A 16,122-nucleotide genomic window follows, 5' to 3' on the forward strand; every position below is an offset into this window, starting at 1 on the left:
CAACCAACAGTATTACACTTTCACCTACAAATCTTATAGTAGCTCCATCAAATCAGCAGTTCATATTATTGAAAATGTCTGTCACATAGGTACAAATTTAGAATCATCACATTATATTACATGGCTATTCTAGGTCATCTATAGATCAGGTCTTAGACTACAGTGATTGAAGTTCTCGTTACAGCCATCAAAAAAGGACACATAATCATTACCTACTGTAAGTTCACATCTAAAGGCATGAAAAGGTTTCCTTTTTTTCAACTGACCCAACCATCATACCCCAATAGTGCAAAGTTCCCTCTCTGCTGCTTTGAATGTTGACAGCCCAACCGCTGCTCTCAGAGTCGTTTAGCAAAAATTGATTTTGTTGCACTGGAAGAATTATTCTGCTACATCTCTTGAAAAACAAAAAACAACCCACATTTCTAAAGCACCAGTTCAGTTACCAAAATTGTAGATGTGGTACTTACCACAGCATGAAGGCAATGGCCCGGGGTCATCTAAAAATCCTACAGATCTATGCTGAAATTTGCCTCCAGTGATGATGGGGTGCATGTGTTCATTGGAAATATTCTCTCCAAAAAAAATTTTAAAAATAAAAATAAAAGGAACACAGTTTACATTTTGATGGGCTACCCACAGTGTCTGCATAAGATACAAAAGCTCTATTTGGATGGTCTAGTGAGTCTCTCTTTGCACTAATTTTAGATGCAATTTGAAGTCCATGGAAGAAAACTATCTTCATGGTAACAATATTTCTCAGGCCAGAAGGGGGGATAAATGAATCCTCAACATGAAATCTGTAGTGTTGTCTTTTCATAAGTAAGAAAAGAAACCAAGATTTTTACTCATGTCAACAATCCAGGGCAAAAAGGAGAATGTATTGAAAATTGGATCACAAAAAATTTAAAGGCAAAATAGAGAAAGCATCTGGTCCTTGAACACATAATATGATTTACTAAATATTGATTTCTTAAAAATAATTTATTGCTCTTAATAGTCTTTTTTTATTCTTATTCTACAACAGAAGATACTCAAAATTCAGAAAGAAAGACTGTAAACTTTAGTTTGGCGTCCACACAGAGTTAAAATACCTGCATTTAACCTACGGAACAACAAGAATTAGGCGGATTAAAGATGTGTTACGGTCGTAACGCAGGACCTGTGAACAAGTTCTTTTATTTCATAGTATTTTTATTGCTTTCTATCTACTAAGAAATAAGAAGCCAAAAACTCAAGCAAGCATCCGACAGGACAGACAGTGGATTCACTCAGAACACAATATGCTGGTGATAAATGAATGCAGCTTTCAAAATTAGCTGCATTGGCCTGGGGGTGAAATCCATTTTATAAGATCGTGTTGGGCGAGAGAAAGGAAAAGAACAATTACGTAGTAGGTATATCATGTCTTCCAGAAAAGTCATGTCGGCCAAACTGTAATCGGATCTCAATTTAAAAACTTGAATGTACACGCCAAACTTTACTGACTTCCATTCCAGGGCTCCACACTCAGAGGAAATCCTGATGCTCAAAAATGGAGGTTTTTCTGAAGTTTTTATTGAATTTAGCAGAAGCAATGTCATCAAGAACAACTTCATGGTCACGTCAGAGGCCATGCTAGTGCAAGTAGAAACACTGCTTCTGCAAAAGCGGAATTTCCCAAATGAAACACTTAAACTCCAACCTGACAATTGCCATGCATCCTAGGTAGAAAATTTCCACTGGCTTTATTATTTTCATCATCTCATAATTTATAATAAATAGGCTATCTGCAACTGATAAATATGTCTCTTTAGTAAACAAAGGAATGAAATATCAGTATTTATACAGGATGCATAACTGTAAAAAATACAGATAAATACCATCATCATACTCTGCCAAGGGAAAGAGATACTGGCTTCAAAGATAGTCTTCAGACACACATTAATTATTGTAAAAATCATACTGTAATTATTACCTCAGCATTTTGTATCAAATTAAAATCACAAAAATTAAAACAAAACAGCATTTTAAAAAGATTTTTGACCTCTAGTTTCAAAACTACTGTTGATAGAGAAAATAAAAACATTTCTTAATGGTTACCCATTGAGAGACTTTACATAAAATCATGATATCTTCTAGAAAAATTTTAGATGAGAAAATTTCATTCCCCTAACAAATCCAGTGTATAAAACTTCAAAGAAAAACAAGCAACAAGAAAATGTGGAAAAATATCGCAGAAGTGGTTAATACCTTTAGGGGGCTAGGAGATTTCTTGACAAGATGCTTGGATCGAAGCTCACCTAAGAAGGGATGGTTGTGCGTAAAGCATCGATTTGTTGTGTTGCACTCAACGGACACACACACTGTCCTTTTTTGTTTGTTTTGTTTTACAATCAAATATATATAAGCGGTAAGTTCAGCTTCTAAATATGTTAGTGTACAATAATTGTTTCACCTCATAATTACATTTGAATATTCTCGATTAAGAAAAATTTAGCAGTTTTGAAAAGAAGGCTGCATTTACAGTGCATAGCTGTAACAAAAAAAGAACATCATTGTATCATATGTACACAAAATAAAAATACTCCATTTAACATCTGTAAATACTTAACTACATCAGAGAATGTAGCAATTATACTATCTGAACGCATCCCAGAGAGTTCTACCCAACTCCCATTAGTAATGTAACACCGTGCTCGCTCCTCAGAAAGAACTACTGAACAAGCTGCAAGCTTGACCATTGACAAGGCTTTTGAAATTCGCTGTGGAAGATCAACATTTTGGACATTTACATGGGTGTCATGAGAAAGGACGAACTACAGAAACTTCAAAATGTTAGGAAAGTTGAGCTCGGTGCCCGAAGTATCCTCTCCCACCCAGATTCCATGGCAAAAGGAAAAAGGAGAAAAAGAAAGAAAAAAAGGGAGAGAGAGAGAAAGGATATGAGTTCTACGGAACCTGCAGTTTCTTCGGGATTGTCATATAACCGTTACGTTATGAGAGAAAGCTTGCTTCAAGTTGATTTTGCACTTTCTTAAAAAAAACAGAGTACGGAGGCTGATGCCCAGACATCAGTGGCTGTCATTTTAGGGTGGCTTGTGGTTGGTTGGTTTTCTTTCCATTTGGATGTACATATTTTTTTTTTTCCTTTTGAATAGAATATGAACATTTTGAAGTTCTAGGTTTTAAGTGTGTCTTCATGGAACTGCTGCCATTTGAAGTGGTTTGCCCTTGCACGCTCTGGTCAGGTGCCCCCAGTCCCCACCTGTACATACACACTTCCCCCAAACCAGGCAAGCACACGCGCGCGCGCAACACACACACACACACACACACACACACTCCATCACCAAGAGACTCAGGGAAAGCAAAGCTGACACCCATAAATAAACATGTGCTTACTGGGTTTCCATTCTGTCTCTTGCCTCTTCAGCAGCTGTGTTCATGTAAACCATTGTTGTTGTTCTTGTTGTATTGTTGTTGTTTTGTTTTGTTTTTGTATAGAGAGTGTAAAGTAGGAGAAATTCCTAAGTATGACTTGCAACAGTCTGTTAGGGAAGGACGCGCTGTCCCGTGAGGTATTCACCGTCCCTCTGTCATCCTCAGCCAGGGAACATGTTACCTGCGCAAGCTTCTCTGGGCTTCTTTCAGTAAACTATCGAAATCCAGAGAGTCATACTTGCTCTTGGTGGAAGCAGGGTCAAAGTCATCTGAGTTTGAATCTGAAAGAAACCCAAGCCAGATTTAGATGTACCCTCTGCTGATGGTCATTAACTCAATCATCTATTCTAAGATTACCTGATTCAAGAGCAACTTATCCAATCGATATACTTTAAAAAATATGCCCAGCTTTTATTAGTATATGATATTGATGTTGGTGTACACATATATATATGCATATATTTACATATATATTTTTTCAGAAGGTATTTATATGTATGAATATTAATATGTGTATATATATTTGCAGAAGGTATTTTTACAGTATATGGTACTGGTATATATACACACCAATATTATAGTTAATTAATTGTATATTTATTTATTTATAGCACATGTATATATTTGCAGAGGGTAAGGAGTGATGAGCATTCAAAACAGTCATCTATTGACTCATTTTAGATTTAAACACTCCTGGAGGTAATCAGAACAGACTTTAATATTTCTTTTCAATAGTAACTTAGTCAATCAATATGCTTTAAAAATAAGCCCCCTCTCCCTTCCTGGCATGTTAAATGACTTACCCAAGGTTCCTCAACCACTTAGTTGGAGAGGTAAAAGTAGAAGCTGGAACTAATTTTCCTATTCAGTGGGATTGATTTCATTGAGCATGAAAGCCAGTTGAGTGGGAGAGAGATAATTGTCAGAACTTCACCCACTCATCACCCTGCTGCTCCCCTTTCAGGAGGGAGGGACATACGATCTCCAGTACCTTGAGGGACCCCAGCAACAGTGGCACAAACTCTCCCCAGATTAGAAGGTTTAGGAAAATGCTTCATGTCCAGAGAGGGCAAATGCAGCCTCTTTACTCACTAATGGGAGAGGAAAAATATACCCGTATAAATAAAGCCATGGTCTTTCTTAGATCTTTAAACTAGTCCAAGTAAGCTTTTGTGCAAAGCCCCACATGCCACTTTAAGAAGCCCTGAACAAAATGGAGGTATGCCAGCCACGCCGGACGCAAGGTAAAATTCTGTCAAATATTTCTGATTTTTCTCCTTTGACATCTATGGAAAAGTCAACTATTTCTGCTGGTCTCTCAGCTTGAGAAAAGGTATCTTGGAAATACAATAGAAAGCCTCTGGCAAACACATTCATTCCTTGGAAAGCACTTACTAGAAGAGAAGACTAAACCTTTCTGGGAAACGTTAACAACCTTACTAAAATATAAATATTTGTGTTTTACCCAGATTAAATTACAAAATAGAAATGCTCGGTGACAGAAAAAGGTAATATTAGATAATATGGGGGCTAATCACCGACCTCACAAGGTGTTCTTCTGAAAAGGTTGCAAGTCCCTTAAGCTCTCCAGAACCAGGCTGATTCCCCTTCCCCACCAGCTCCAATCTACTTTAAAGACAAGGAAATTCCTTCACTTCTTTTTTTTTTTCTCATTCTCACCATCCCTTGTCTTTACTGCATTTCTTTTTCCAGGTAAGATGAACAATTATAGTCAGCCTCAGATATAAAAACAGGACAAAAATGGCCCATCTTTCCTCACTAAAATTTTATATGGTCAATCTTAAATTACACTGGCTTACACTCTTCTCTTCATAGCCTAATGAATAATTTGCTTGTATAACCAAAGCCTCATGAGCAGCTGTTGTTCAAATCAAAATCTCTTCTGTAGACACACAAAAAAGTTCTGCTCATTGTCAGAGATTAGCCTGAAATCAGAATTCCACTTGCACTGTAGATGAAGACGGAAGAGCTGTCCAGTGATGGCAGTCTGTGTGACATAAAGTCAGCATAGAACCGTCGAGAATATATATGTGTATCTTTCCTTGGAGGAGATTTTGAGAATATTTAAAATGTCTTAATTTGGGATTATTCATGAAACCCAGAATTTTCTGGGTTTTCATCAGTAAATACTAAAAGCACGTTGATACAGTGGATTTCAAGGGTTTCTACGCGGTGAAATACAGTGGTTGGTGCTTACGTATATACCAACTTTCATGGGCATACTATGTCAGTCGGCACCCACAAAATCTTTCTCATTTCTTGAAGAGACAATGTGTTTATATGCAACTCCTGTGGCAATAACATCCACTCCACCCCTCTCCCTCCACTAAAGGAAGGATATTGCAACACAAGTAAGAGATAATGAAATTTTTATAGGAAGAACCTGAAAGCCATGCTAACAAATTAAAAAAATAAAATTTTATAATTAATAATACTGTATTAATAGAAACAAATCACATCACAACTGTATTCCGAGCACCTAGAAAACTGTTGGCACAAAGTGGGCCCTCAGTATTTGTCTAATGAATGTATTAGTCTTGAACACCCACATATTATTAAAAACGTGATTGAAAATATTTGTGTTTAGATCTGGGATTGATTTACCAATGAATGGCAAGGGTATATGTAAAGTTACATACGTATTCAAGATGTTGATAATATACTACATTTCTTTGAGTTAATAAAGAGTTTGTGACCAATGTTATTTGTTTACTTTTTATTATTTACAAATTCTAAGCCAAAACTAATTCCTGATCAAAATGATCATATTCTTAATCATGACCCATCCTTCTGTTTTGACCCTATAGTCCTAATTTAATTTCTGTCTTTCCTCTTTGAGATTTTTCATCAAGCTCTTTCAAATGGAAAGATCTATTTGTTTATAGAACAGTAAACAGAAAGACACACAGATTACAGATTCATAGAAACCAGACTTCAATATTGGCTTCATCATGATAAGCTGATCATCCCTTTAAATTCTGAGTCTCATTTATAAATCTGGCTCATAAATAGTAACTAGAATCATTGTGTTTTGCACTAACAGTATTGTAAGTAACCATTAAGTGGCCTTAACAGCAGAAAAATGGAGGCCTAAATAGACATTTCTCCAAAGAAGACATACAGATGGCCAACAGGGACCTGAAAAGCTGCTCAATATCGCTAATTATTGGGGAGATGCAAATCAAAACTATGATGAGGTGTCACTTCACACCAGTCAGAATGGCCATCATTTAAAAGTCTACAAATAACAGATGCTGAAGAGGGTGTGGAGGAAAAAGGAACCCCCCTACACTGTTGGTGGGAATGTAAATTGGTACAACCACTATGGAGAACAGTATGGAGAGTCCTTAAAAAACTAAAAATAGAATTACCATATGATCCATCAATCCCACTCCTGGGCATATATCTGGAGAAAACCATAATCTGTAAGGATACATGTACCCCAGTGTTACAATAACCAAGACATGGAAGCAACCTAAACGTCCACTGACAGAGGAATGGACAAAGAAGATGTGGTACATATATACAATGGAATATTACTCAGCCCTAAAAAAGAATGAAATAATGCCATTTGCAGCAACATGGGTGGACTTAGAATTTATCATACCAAGTGAAGAAGTCAGACAGAGAAAGACAAATATCATATATCACTTAAATGTTGAATCTAAAAAAAATTATACAAATGAACTTACTTACAAAACAGAAATAGACTCACAGACATAGAAAACAAACTTATGGTTACCAAAGGGGATGAGGGGTGAGGGGGGTGGGGGAGATAAATTAGGTGACTGGGATGAACAGGCACACACGACTATATATAAAATAGATAAACAACAAGGACCTACTGGATAGCACAGGGAACTCTACTCAATATCTTATAATAATCTATACTGGAAAAGAATCTGAAAAAGAATATATATATACATGTATAACTGAATCACTTTGCTGTACGCTTGAAACTAACACAACACTGTAAATTATAATTTAAAAATAGCAGAGAAATGGGATACATGAGCTAACTTAATTTAGGAGAGCAAATAAAAATTTTAAAAATTGGTAATCTATCTAAAATGATAGGTTGCTTTACTTTTGGTAAAATTCATCAGTATCACATCATTTTCACTTTACTCTTGACATATACGTAAGCTCCCAACCCCTCTAAGAGTCCAGGATATGCTTATATGCACCTTATTCAGCATTCATGGCCCGAGGCACTTAACTTCAACTATTCAGGGAATAAAGACAAGACATACATGATGTTGTTTGGTTCCAAAGCTGGCCCCTGGTGTTGATTCTTTCATTTTAAAATAACTTCAAATTTATAACTTCTCATAACAATCATTTTTATTATAATTATAGCTACTATTCATTGAGAATCTATTTTGTGCCAGACACTGACACTATGCTAAGGGCTTCACAGACACAAATTTAATCTCACAACAACATTATAATGTATTTTACAAATGAAGAACCAGAAGCAGAGGGAGTTTAATTGCTCAAGGTCAAAAAGCTAACTCAGGTTTCAAAACCAGGCCTGCGAAATTCCAAAGCCAAGGCGCTTTCAACTACACCAGGCCTACACTCAGATCGACTCCACTTCCTGCATTTGTAAGGCTGGAGGGAAACGGAAAAATCCATGCTATTACAATACACATCAAACACACCTTTCAGGAAATCAGAGCTAGCTTAGCAATGGCACAGTTTCTATTGCTGCTGGCAAGGCAGAGAGATAACTAGAGGAGAAGCATTCTTCTTAGAAATATTTCAGGGAGGCTCCAGTGCAATTTGGAAATACTATCCCATGCTCCCTTTACCAGTGATGAATCACGATCTAAAGGCCCCTCTAGGTAGCTTATTCTAAACTCTAGATGTTTTGAGAGACTAGAAAACACCCTGGCCTTCATCACCGAAGAAAATAAGTCAAATCAACTCAAGACTTCAATCTGTCTGGACTGTTTTTATCAGCCAACATTTGAACAAATGACTTGCCACCTTTTATATTTTCATCCCTAGGCGTCTATCTCTCTAACAGTCAACTGTCTCTCCCCTGCTTCATACTATCTATTTAGCTTGTGAAGTGAATTATAGCATATTCCTCCTGAACAATGCACCCCACCTGTATCAATTACTCTAGGAAGACATCAGTTCAGCTGAAGGAAGAAAAAAGCCCTGTATTTGGTATTCATTTTTTTCTTTATACCAAAGCCAAAGCAAGTGCAGATAGACATATAATAATGCTTAGGAGCAGATTGATATGTTAATTTCATGATGATTATTATAAATTGATTTCAATAATTATGTCATATGCACAAGACATTTGCCATTTTCCTTCCTTCATTATTTCGTGAAGGAATTTAAAGGCTTACAACACACACATTAGTTAGGGAATAACATGGAAAGGAACAAAATTAAAATTGGAAAGGAAATCAAGATGTCCATCGTGGCATTATTTATAATATCAAAAACTGAAAATGTGTTTAGCTATAAGGGAACGATTAAGTATAATGGCACTATTTGCCAGACAGGATACTATACAACCATTAAAGTGTACTGGTAAATTATTTTTCATCCTTTGAATCACAGTGGAAAATGAACTTATATACTATTAATCGAGAAAAGTAGAACTTAAAAGTGTATATATATGTATAATATGACCTCAACTACAAGAAATTTGACGGTCTGACACAAAATACTGAACAGCAAATCCCATACTAGGTAACAGTGGTTATCTCTAGGTGATAGGCTATTTTTCTTAATACCTTTTTATATTTTCCAAATGTCACCCCTTGAGTCTGTACAACTTTTATAACAGGCAAAAAGGAATACTTATCTATTTTTCAGCTTCCTTACCTGTAAAATGGGGATGATAATATCCACTTCCTAGGATTGTTCTGGTAATTAAATGAGAAAACGCTTACAAAGCCTTGGCACAGTGCCTAGCATATGGAAGCACTAAAAAAAAACAGGGTTTTTTTTTCTTCTTTTGTTTTAAAGAAACTACAGTGTGATTTAGCACATGAAATTTTACTTTCTCCTCTCTCTGGGTGTAATTTGTAGAAAATGTTGACATTTCTAAGAGTTTGTGAGATAATAAGGAAAAAAGAATAAGACTTTTGCATATTCTGTTCTGCAAAGCAATGATGCCAATGCTATAGCTTGTACAAAAGGATTCAGGGTAGGCACGGAAAGCAGTAACAGATTACAAACGAATACAACACTTGCACACTCAAAACATACCACACACACACACACACACACACACACACACACACACAAATAGTGCAGAATTTCAGCATATGGGCAGACAGTAGAAACAATTTGCTTCTTCTCTTTGTTGCCAAAACTTAAGCCCCTTGCTTCTGAAACTGTCTCGTGTGTTAAAAAATAAAAAATAAGATAAAATCTGTATTCAAATATTCCCTCTAGTAAAATAAAGCGATGGTCCAACCCAATGTGCCTACAGTTTACATATGCTTCCATTTTGAGCTCTACATCATGGATTCCTCATTCTATGTACAGTAAAATCCATACCTAGGTCTGCATAGTTAGACTTGAAAAACTGCTTGCGTCCACAAAAGTACAGCTCGAAGTCAGTTTCATTCGACCTGCGCAAAGTATATCCATTTTCAAGAGCAGCAAAAGCATCACAGGTATAACGGTAGGTAATGAAACCATAGCTGTCTCTGCAATGGACAAAGAAGAGAAGTTCAAAGCTAGTGAGGAAGGATTAGCATATATGACTGTAACCCTTTCTACTTTGGAGACTTCGCTGGTGCCAACGTCTGAACCACTGCATCCATTTATCAGTGTGATTGTCCTGTCAAGCAGCTAAATACTTATTTCTGGGATAGGAAATCTCAACTAGAAAGATTAATAAATAGGGATGAAAGAAAATAAATAAGGTTCTGAACTCAACATGTCATCTGTCAAAGCATTCCCATTCTAGTAATCTTATGGCCATAATTTTTTACATATGTCAGCTTCTGAACAAGAAATAATCTTGAAGATTCTCACCCATCATCCCGCAGATTTACTGTGCACTCCTCAATTTCACCAAAAACTTCAAAACGGTCCCTCAGTTCTGTCCGTGTTGTGTCAGGTCTGATTTTACCAACATAAATCACACGGCGTTCTTCCTAGGGGGGGAAAGTGAGAAGACACTTGCTAGTTCTGAAGATAGGAAAGAAGTTGAATGCTAGAAACATTTATAAATGTGCAATCATGCATAATAAGAACCCCCCCCCGAGCATGCCAATTAAAGCAAAACACACACTAAACCTGAACAAAAGACTACACGTCAACCAAGTTTTACTTTCCATTTCTTCAGTATCACTCTCTTCTGCCTCTCACTCTCTTCTACTTTTTCTATCCATCTCTGTTTCTTTGTCACATGAAATTTAATGTATTATAGAAGAAATGTGTGTAATGCAATCTTTTTTATCACTGAATAGCTGAATAATATCTATTAAATATTTTAACACTTGTGACTCGATTATTAATCTTCAAAATTGGTAGGAAACTGACCTGGCTTGCAAAACTCTTTAATTTCTCCTTAACTCAGAATTGCAATAATAAAATATACACATTTTTTAGTTCTATTGACAAATCATTGACATCCGTTACTATATAATTTTAAGATGTACAGCATGATAGTTTGACATACAAATTTTGACACCCCTCAAAATATTGATTCTTAAACTCTAGTATAAATACAAATTACCTGGGGTGCTTATTAAAAATGCAAATGATTGGGTTTATTCCAGCTGTATTAAAAAAATTTGGAAAGTAAGCTTCAATGATCTTTATTTTTAACAAGCACACCCCAGTGATTCTGATACAGGTGGTCCAAAGACAATAATTTAAAAAATACAGTCTTAAAATACTGGCCATTTTAAGCCATGGGTCTCCAAAGAATAAGAGCTATAAAAGAGGCTATAAATTTCACTTTGCCAATGAATCTTATTTTAGGAACAGACGAGAAGGGTGTGGCCTAATTTTCACAAGTGGAGTCAATATCATCATAATCTGAAAGTCAACAGCAATTTATAACCTACAAAATACGGGAAGAATATTTTATAGCCTGAAGATGGATCACTTTTACAGAACAAGAATGCATTCTTAGTGTAAGAAGTAATCGTATATCTCTTATTCCAAGAAGACAAGGCCAAAGATGATGATGTTTCTCAAGCTGAGAAAAGGTGCAAGAAGTTAGTATAATGAAGTGCTTACCAGTTAGCTTGTATGTCTATCAATGGCAAACAAGAATGAAATGAATTTAAGGTTGGAGAGATTTAAGTTAGACGGAGGCAGAGACTAGGAAACACAGGGCAAAGGTACAGATTTAGCCTGCCTAAGAGTTTTCTCTGGATGTGCTGAGAATATCTTTTTACATCTTGGATGATGTAAAAAGTCATTTAGGCTTAAAGCAAAGAGATGTCCTATGTTATTTACTGAACATATGTCCATTTCATGTGCCCAGTATTTAGCAAAGAACTTGGTAAAGAGTGGACTCTCAATAAATGTTTGAGAAACTTAACTGAACAATTCACAGACCCTATAATACGTATCCTCCTAGGTGATTTGATCATCCATGTTTCTTCTTTTACCATATGCAACACTCATATTTCCGTTTTCATCAGGAAAGTTCCTCTGAGCTTCAGGTTCAAATAAACAACTATCTATTTGACATCTCAGGTTGGATGTCCCATAGGCACCTCAAACTAGACCAACATTACCCAAACCAAACTCTGTAGTTCAGCCTCTTCCCAGTGGGTCTTTCTTGTATCAGTGAAGTTAACATCAACAATCATTTTCCTCTCTGAGACTTGAGGTGAGGTTCGGCTTTCTATTACAAGTTGCTCTGATAGAACACTCTACTTCTCCTTTGTAGTTCTGTGCCCAATTGTAATTAAATAATTAATAGTTTATTCGGTGTTTAATGTCCATCTCCCCCAACAATGAAAGCTTCATGAAAGCACCGACCATACCAGTCTTATCGACCACTATATTTTAAGGGTACCCAAACATAAGAGTCTTCTTAATGAATATTTGTAGAAAAATCAATCAATTAATCACTTTTGACACCTAGTTCCATACCCTTCATTACATCAAAGGTGACTAAGTGTGGTCCTTACTCTGAGACTCTCTAAGACAGTGGAGAATGAAAACCAGGTTTGGTGCTTTATCATAGGAAAAACCTTACCCAAGTAGCTCAGCTGAGTGTACTAACAAAGGTTTCCATGATTTGCTTTTATGGTTTAAGGGTAAGTGCTCTCACTTGTCTCACTCCACTGAAACAGCTGGTAAAACACAATTCTTTGACAGCAACCACTGAGCCTACATAACTGACCAGACGAAGTACAGCAAGCAGAGCGGGCTGCCTGATTCGCTTCCATGTAGATTGTATGTCTCAACTGAAGGCTGTAATTGTGTTGTTCCAGAGCCCCCAGCACATCCTGGAGGTCAATAAATATAAATGGAGAGCGAGGCTCGTCCCGGAGCAGTGCTGTACACTTGAGCAAGGGAATCATCACATCACATTCCATTCTATTTATGCAGCCAGCTCCAGCCAAACAGCAGAATTTGATGGGACTGTTATCTAAACTTCCTGGCGCCTGCTTGCATGAGTGTTATTTATTTATTTTTTTTAATGAATGTCTTTAGGAAGGTTACTACTGTACAGAGGAAAAGGAGGCAGAAATGCAGAAGAGAGAGAAAGAAATTGAACCATCACAAAGAAATTGCTCATCTACCATTAAGGGAATATACACAGCCTATGTTCATCTTCAAGGAAATTCACAGTAAAAGTGAAAATCGACCATATGCACATCCATATGCAGACATATTGGGATAGTCTCTGAATTGCTTCTTTATACGAAACTCTATGCAACAATAATCCCAAAAAAGGATAAACCAGAGGACCTTTTATATTGGATACTGATACATTCTGCACTAAAAAGAAGACACAACCGAGATAGGAAAGACAGAAATCCAAAGGGCTGTTCCGCAATCACTTAAATTACCTATTTGACTGTCAATCTTCTTTTATGCAACATAAGAATGTGACCACATCTTGCTATCTTACAAAGATCAGAGATTGAATACATGTTGAAATTCTCATTTGAGAAAATGATTAGTGTTTGGTTTTCCTAGTGATAAAAATGAAATTAAAAGGCATCTGAAGGTCTAAAAAGCAAAGACAAAAATCTTTCCAAGATTGACCAAAATGTCTAGTGAAGAACTGATTATTTTTAACATGTTGCAGTTTTATTAGACAGATGAATAGATTCCATATCTTTAAAAAACCTTAACATTTGCAGCCAATTTTTCAAGACATTAATTTCTAAACATGAGATGAAAGGAAAAGAAATCAAAATGCTTAATAACATTTCCAACTTCTTAAAGGCTTGGAGGAACTCTAAACCTTTGGAAAAAGCTCCTTGAAAAATGATTTTCAGACCAGTTTTCCCTATCGAGGAGGAAGGAACATTTATCAAGTATATTTTAGCTTCAATTTTCACAAAAGCTAGTTTGCTGATGGGGTGGATAATAGAAGTGAAGATTTATGTTGCATTAACAGGTATGGTAAATCCTCATTATATCAAAACACAGGGGATGAACAGAGAAAAAAAATCCGACTGAATTAAACTGACTTTGCATTATCAAAATCTTTATCAGAAAGTGGGTAGAGCCTCCCAGTTAGCTGGGGGAAATATACAATGGTTGTTTCTCATCAAAAAATAAGTAGCTCCTGGTAATAGGGGTTTGACTAAGAAGAAAAGGAAATTAGTAGTGAGATTAACATTTACTAAATTCTAGTAGATGCCAAGTGCTGTGCTTGATGCTTTTCTGTGGGTTATCTCACTAAAATGCTCTGCAGTGTTAGGGAACAATAAGGAGCAGCCTGATATCATTTGGATTTTAGTTCTCAGAACTTTTATTCTACATTTCCAAGTCAGGATAATTTAAACATCCCTCTTCCTATGCTAAGGAAACTGCATGTCAACTTTGACAGTGAAAGATTTATGTTCACCTCCAGATTAGTTACAACCTAACTTCCTCAAAAATTCCAAGGATATTACAAACACTATAGATGAGATGAGTGGATAAAATTCATGCCACTTCTACAGTGAATGGTATAGCTAGGTCCTCTATCTAAAAGAGAAAGTGAGAGGGGTGAATGACCATGAAGAGGTGTGAATGGATAGAAACAAAGGCCAAAACTCTGACATAATGCCGAAACAAGTTTCCTTTTTTGTTGTTTTTTCTCTTGTTCTTAACATGGATAACACTCATCTGATTCAGTAGGCATTCAGTAAGTGACCGTGACTAGGAGACACTTTCAGGGGAGAAATAAAACTATAGCTTTCAGTTTACCAAAGTTACTTCCATCCAAGTACGGTCCAGGAATACTCCTCCTTAGTGTCTTAGGTTGGATGGATGTGAATACATCCAGGTTAGTTTACTTAAGAGCTAATATAATTAGACATTAAGTACTATACTCTGGCTTCCAGAGTTCCAATATCCTGAATTATTTCAAGCCTATGAGACTGAGAAAAGCAGAGGATAAATTGGGTTTTGAGAGCATTTAGATGGAAATTGGAGGAAAACAGCAACTTAAACAATGGCAATATTCAATCACAACATATGATTCTGTGTAATTACTAATTATTAGTCTTTTCTTAGCTGTCTGATTTGGTACACTGAAGTCGGTCTGAATAAAGACTTTTGGACACATACATATTAAAAAGTTTATAGATGACCTAAACCACCATCTCCTTCTTACGGAACTCAAAAATAAGTCAATATTATAGACCACAAGACAAGGTAGCAAAGGTTAATTTTGTAAAGTATCTATTACATGATTGTAACATTATTTTTTTCATTTCCTTTTGGAGCTTCTGTTTTGCTGCTCCCCTGATTATAAAATTGATCTGAATTAATGAATAATCCAGCACTGCACCCAAGATATTCCAGATATAATTTGTTATTTATTCATTACTTTAAGGGTGTCTCAGAAATCTGAATGGAAATCACCTACCCGACCAACTTCGGCAAACTGTCCTAGTTCCTTTAGCTGTTTCATGAATGACTTATCAAGCTAATCTAGTCAAATGAGTCAAAAATCATTGCTTGTATCTCCAAGTCCGTAAAAATATATTTTGCAAATGCATTATGGCACAAGAAAGCAGACCATTTTGAGGAAGGAAATCAATCAGAAAAACTTCCTGCGGGTAATCTCATTAAATAGTTCCACTACGCCTTCAAGATATTCTTCAAAATCTTTATTATGACTTAAAGGACCCTTCAAGGATCTGGTGACCATGGAGCCCTCCAGACTTATTTCTTGCCTCTCCTGTACCCTGGTGTTCTAATTAAATGACTAGCAGTTTCCCAATATAGCTTGTTCTTTTCCAGAGACTTAGTATAAGCTAAAGTCTCTGCCTAGAATAGTAATTTCCAATAAAAATATAATGCACCATATGTAACTTTTAAATTTTCTGAGGCACATTTTAAAAAGTAAAAAAAACAAATTTAATTTTAATAATATATTTTACTTGGCTCAGCATAGCCAAAATATTATTGTTTCAACTTGTCATTGATGTAAAAAATATTAATGAAGTATTTTACACTCTTTTTTTTTTTTGTACTGTCTTCAAAATTCAATCACACTCATAG

At 36.0% G+C, this 16,122-nt stretch overlaps 1 protein-coding gene across 1 annotated transcript in view; it reads right to left on the reverse strand.

Annotated features, from left to right (window-relative positions):
- Positions 1-3,555: 3,555 nt before the first annotated feature.
- The window catches only part of PPARGC1A (PPARG coactivator 1 alpha), a 347,961-nt gene continuing 335,394 nt past the window's right edge, over positions 3,556-16,122 (reverse strand). The window contains exons 12-14 of the mRNA XM_079920481.1: positions 10,459-10,580; positions 9,976-10,127; positions 3,556-3,704 (exon numbers count right to left, since the gene is read on the reverse strand). Of these exons, the coding sequence (XP_079776607.1) occupies positions 3,601-3,704; positions 9,976-10,127; positions 10,459-10,580 (378 nt within the window). The 3' untranslated portion in view covers positions 3,556-3,600. The remainder of the gene's footprint in view (positions 3,705-9,975; positions 10,128-10,458; positions 10,581-16,122) is intronic.

The sequence above is a fragment of the Stenella coeruleoalba genome (genome assembly GCF_951394435.1).
Source record: "Stenella coeruleoalba genome assembly, chromosome: 4".
NCBI classification, from domain to species: domain Eukaryota; kingdom Metazoa; phylum Chordata; class Mammalia; order Artiodactyla; family Delphinidae; genus Stenella; species Stenella coeruleoalba.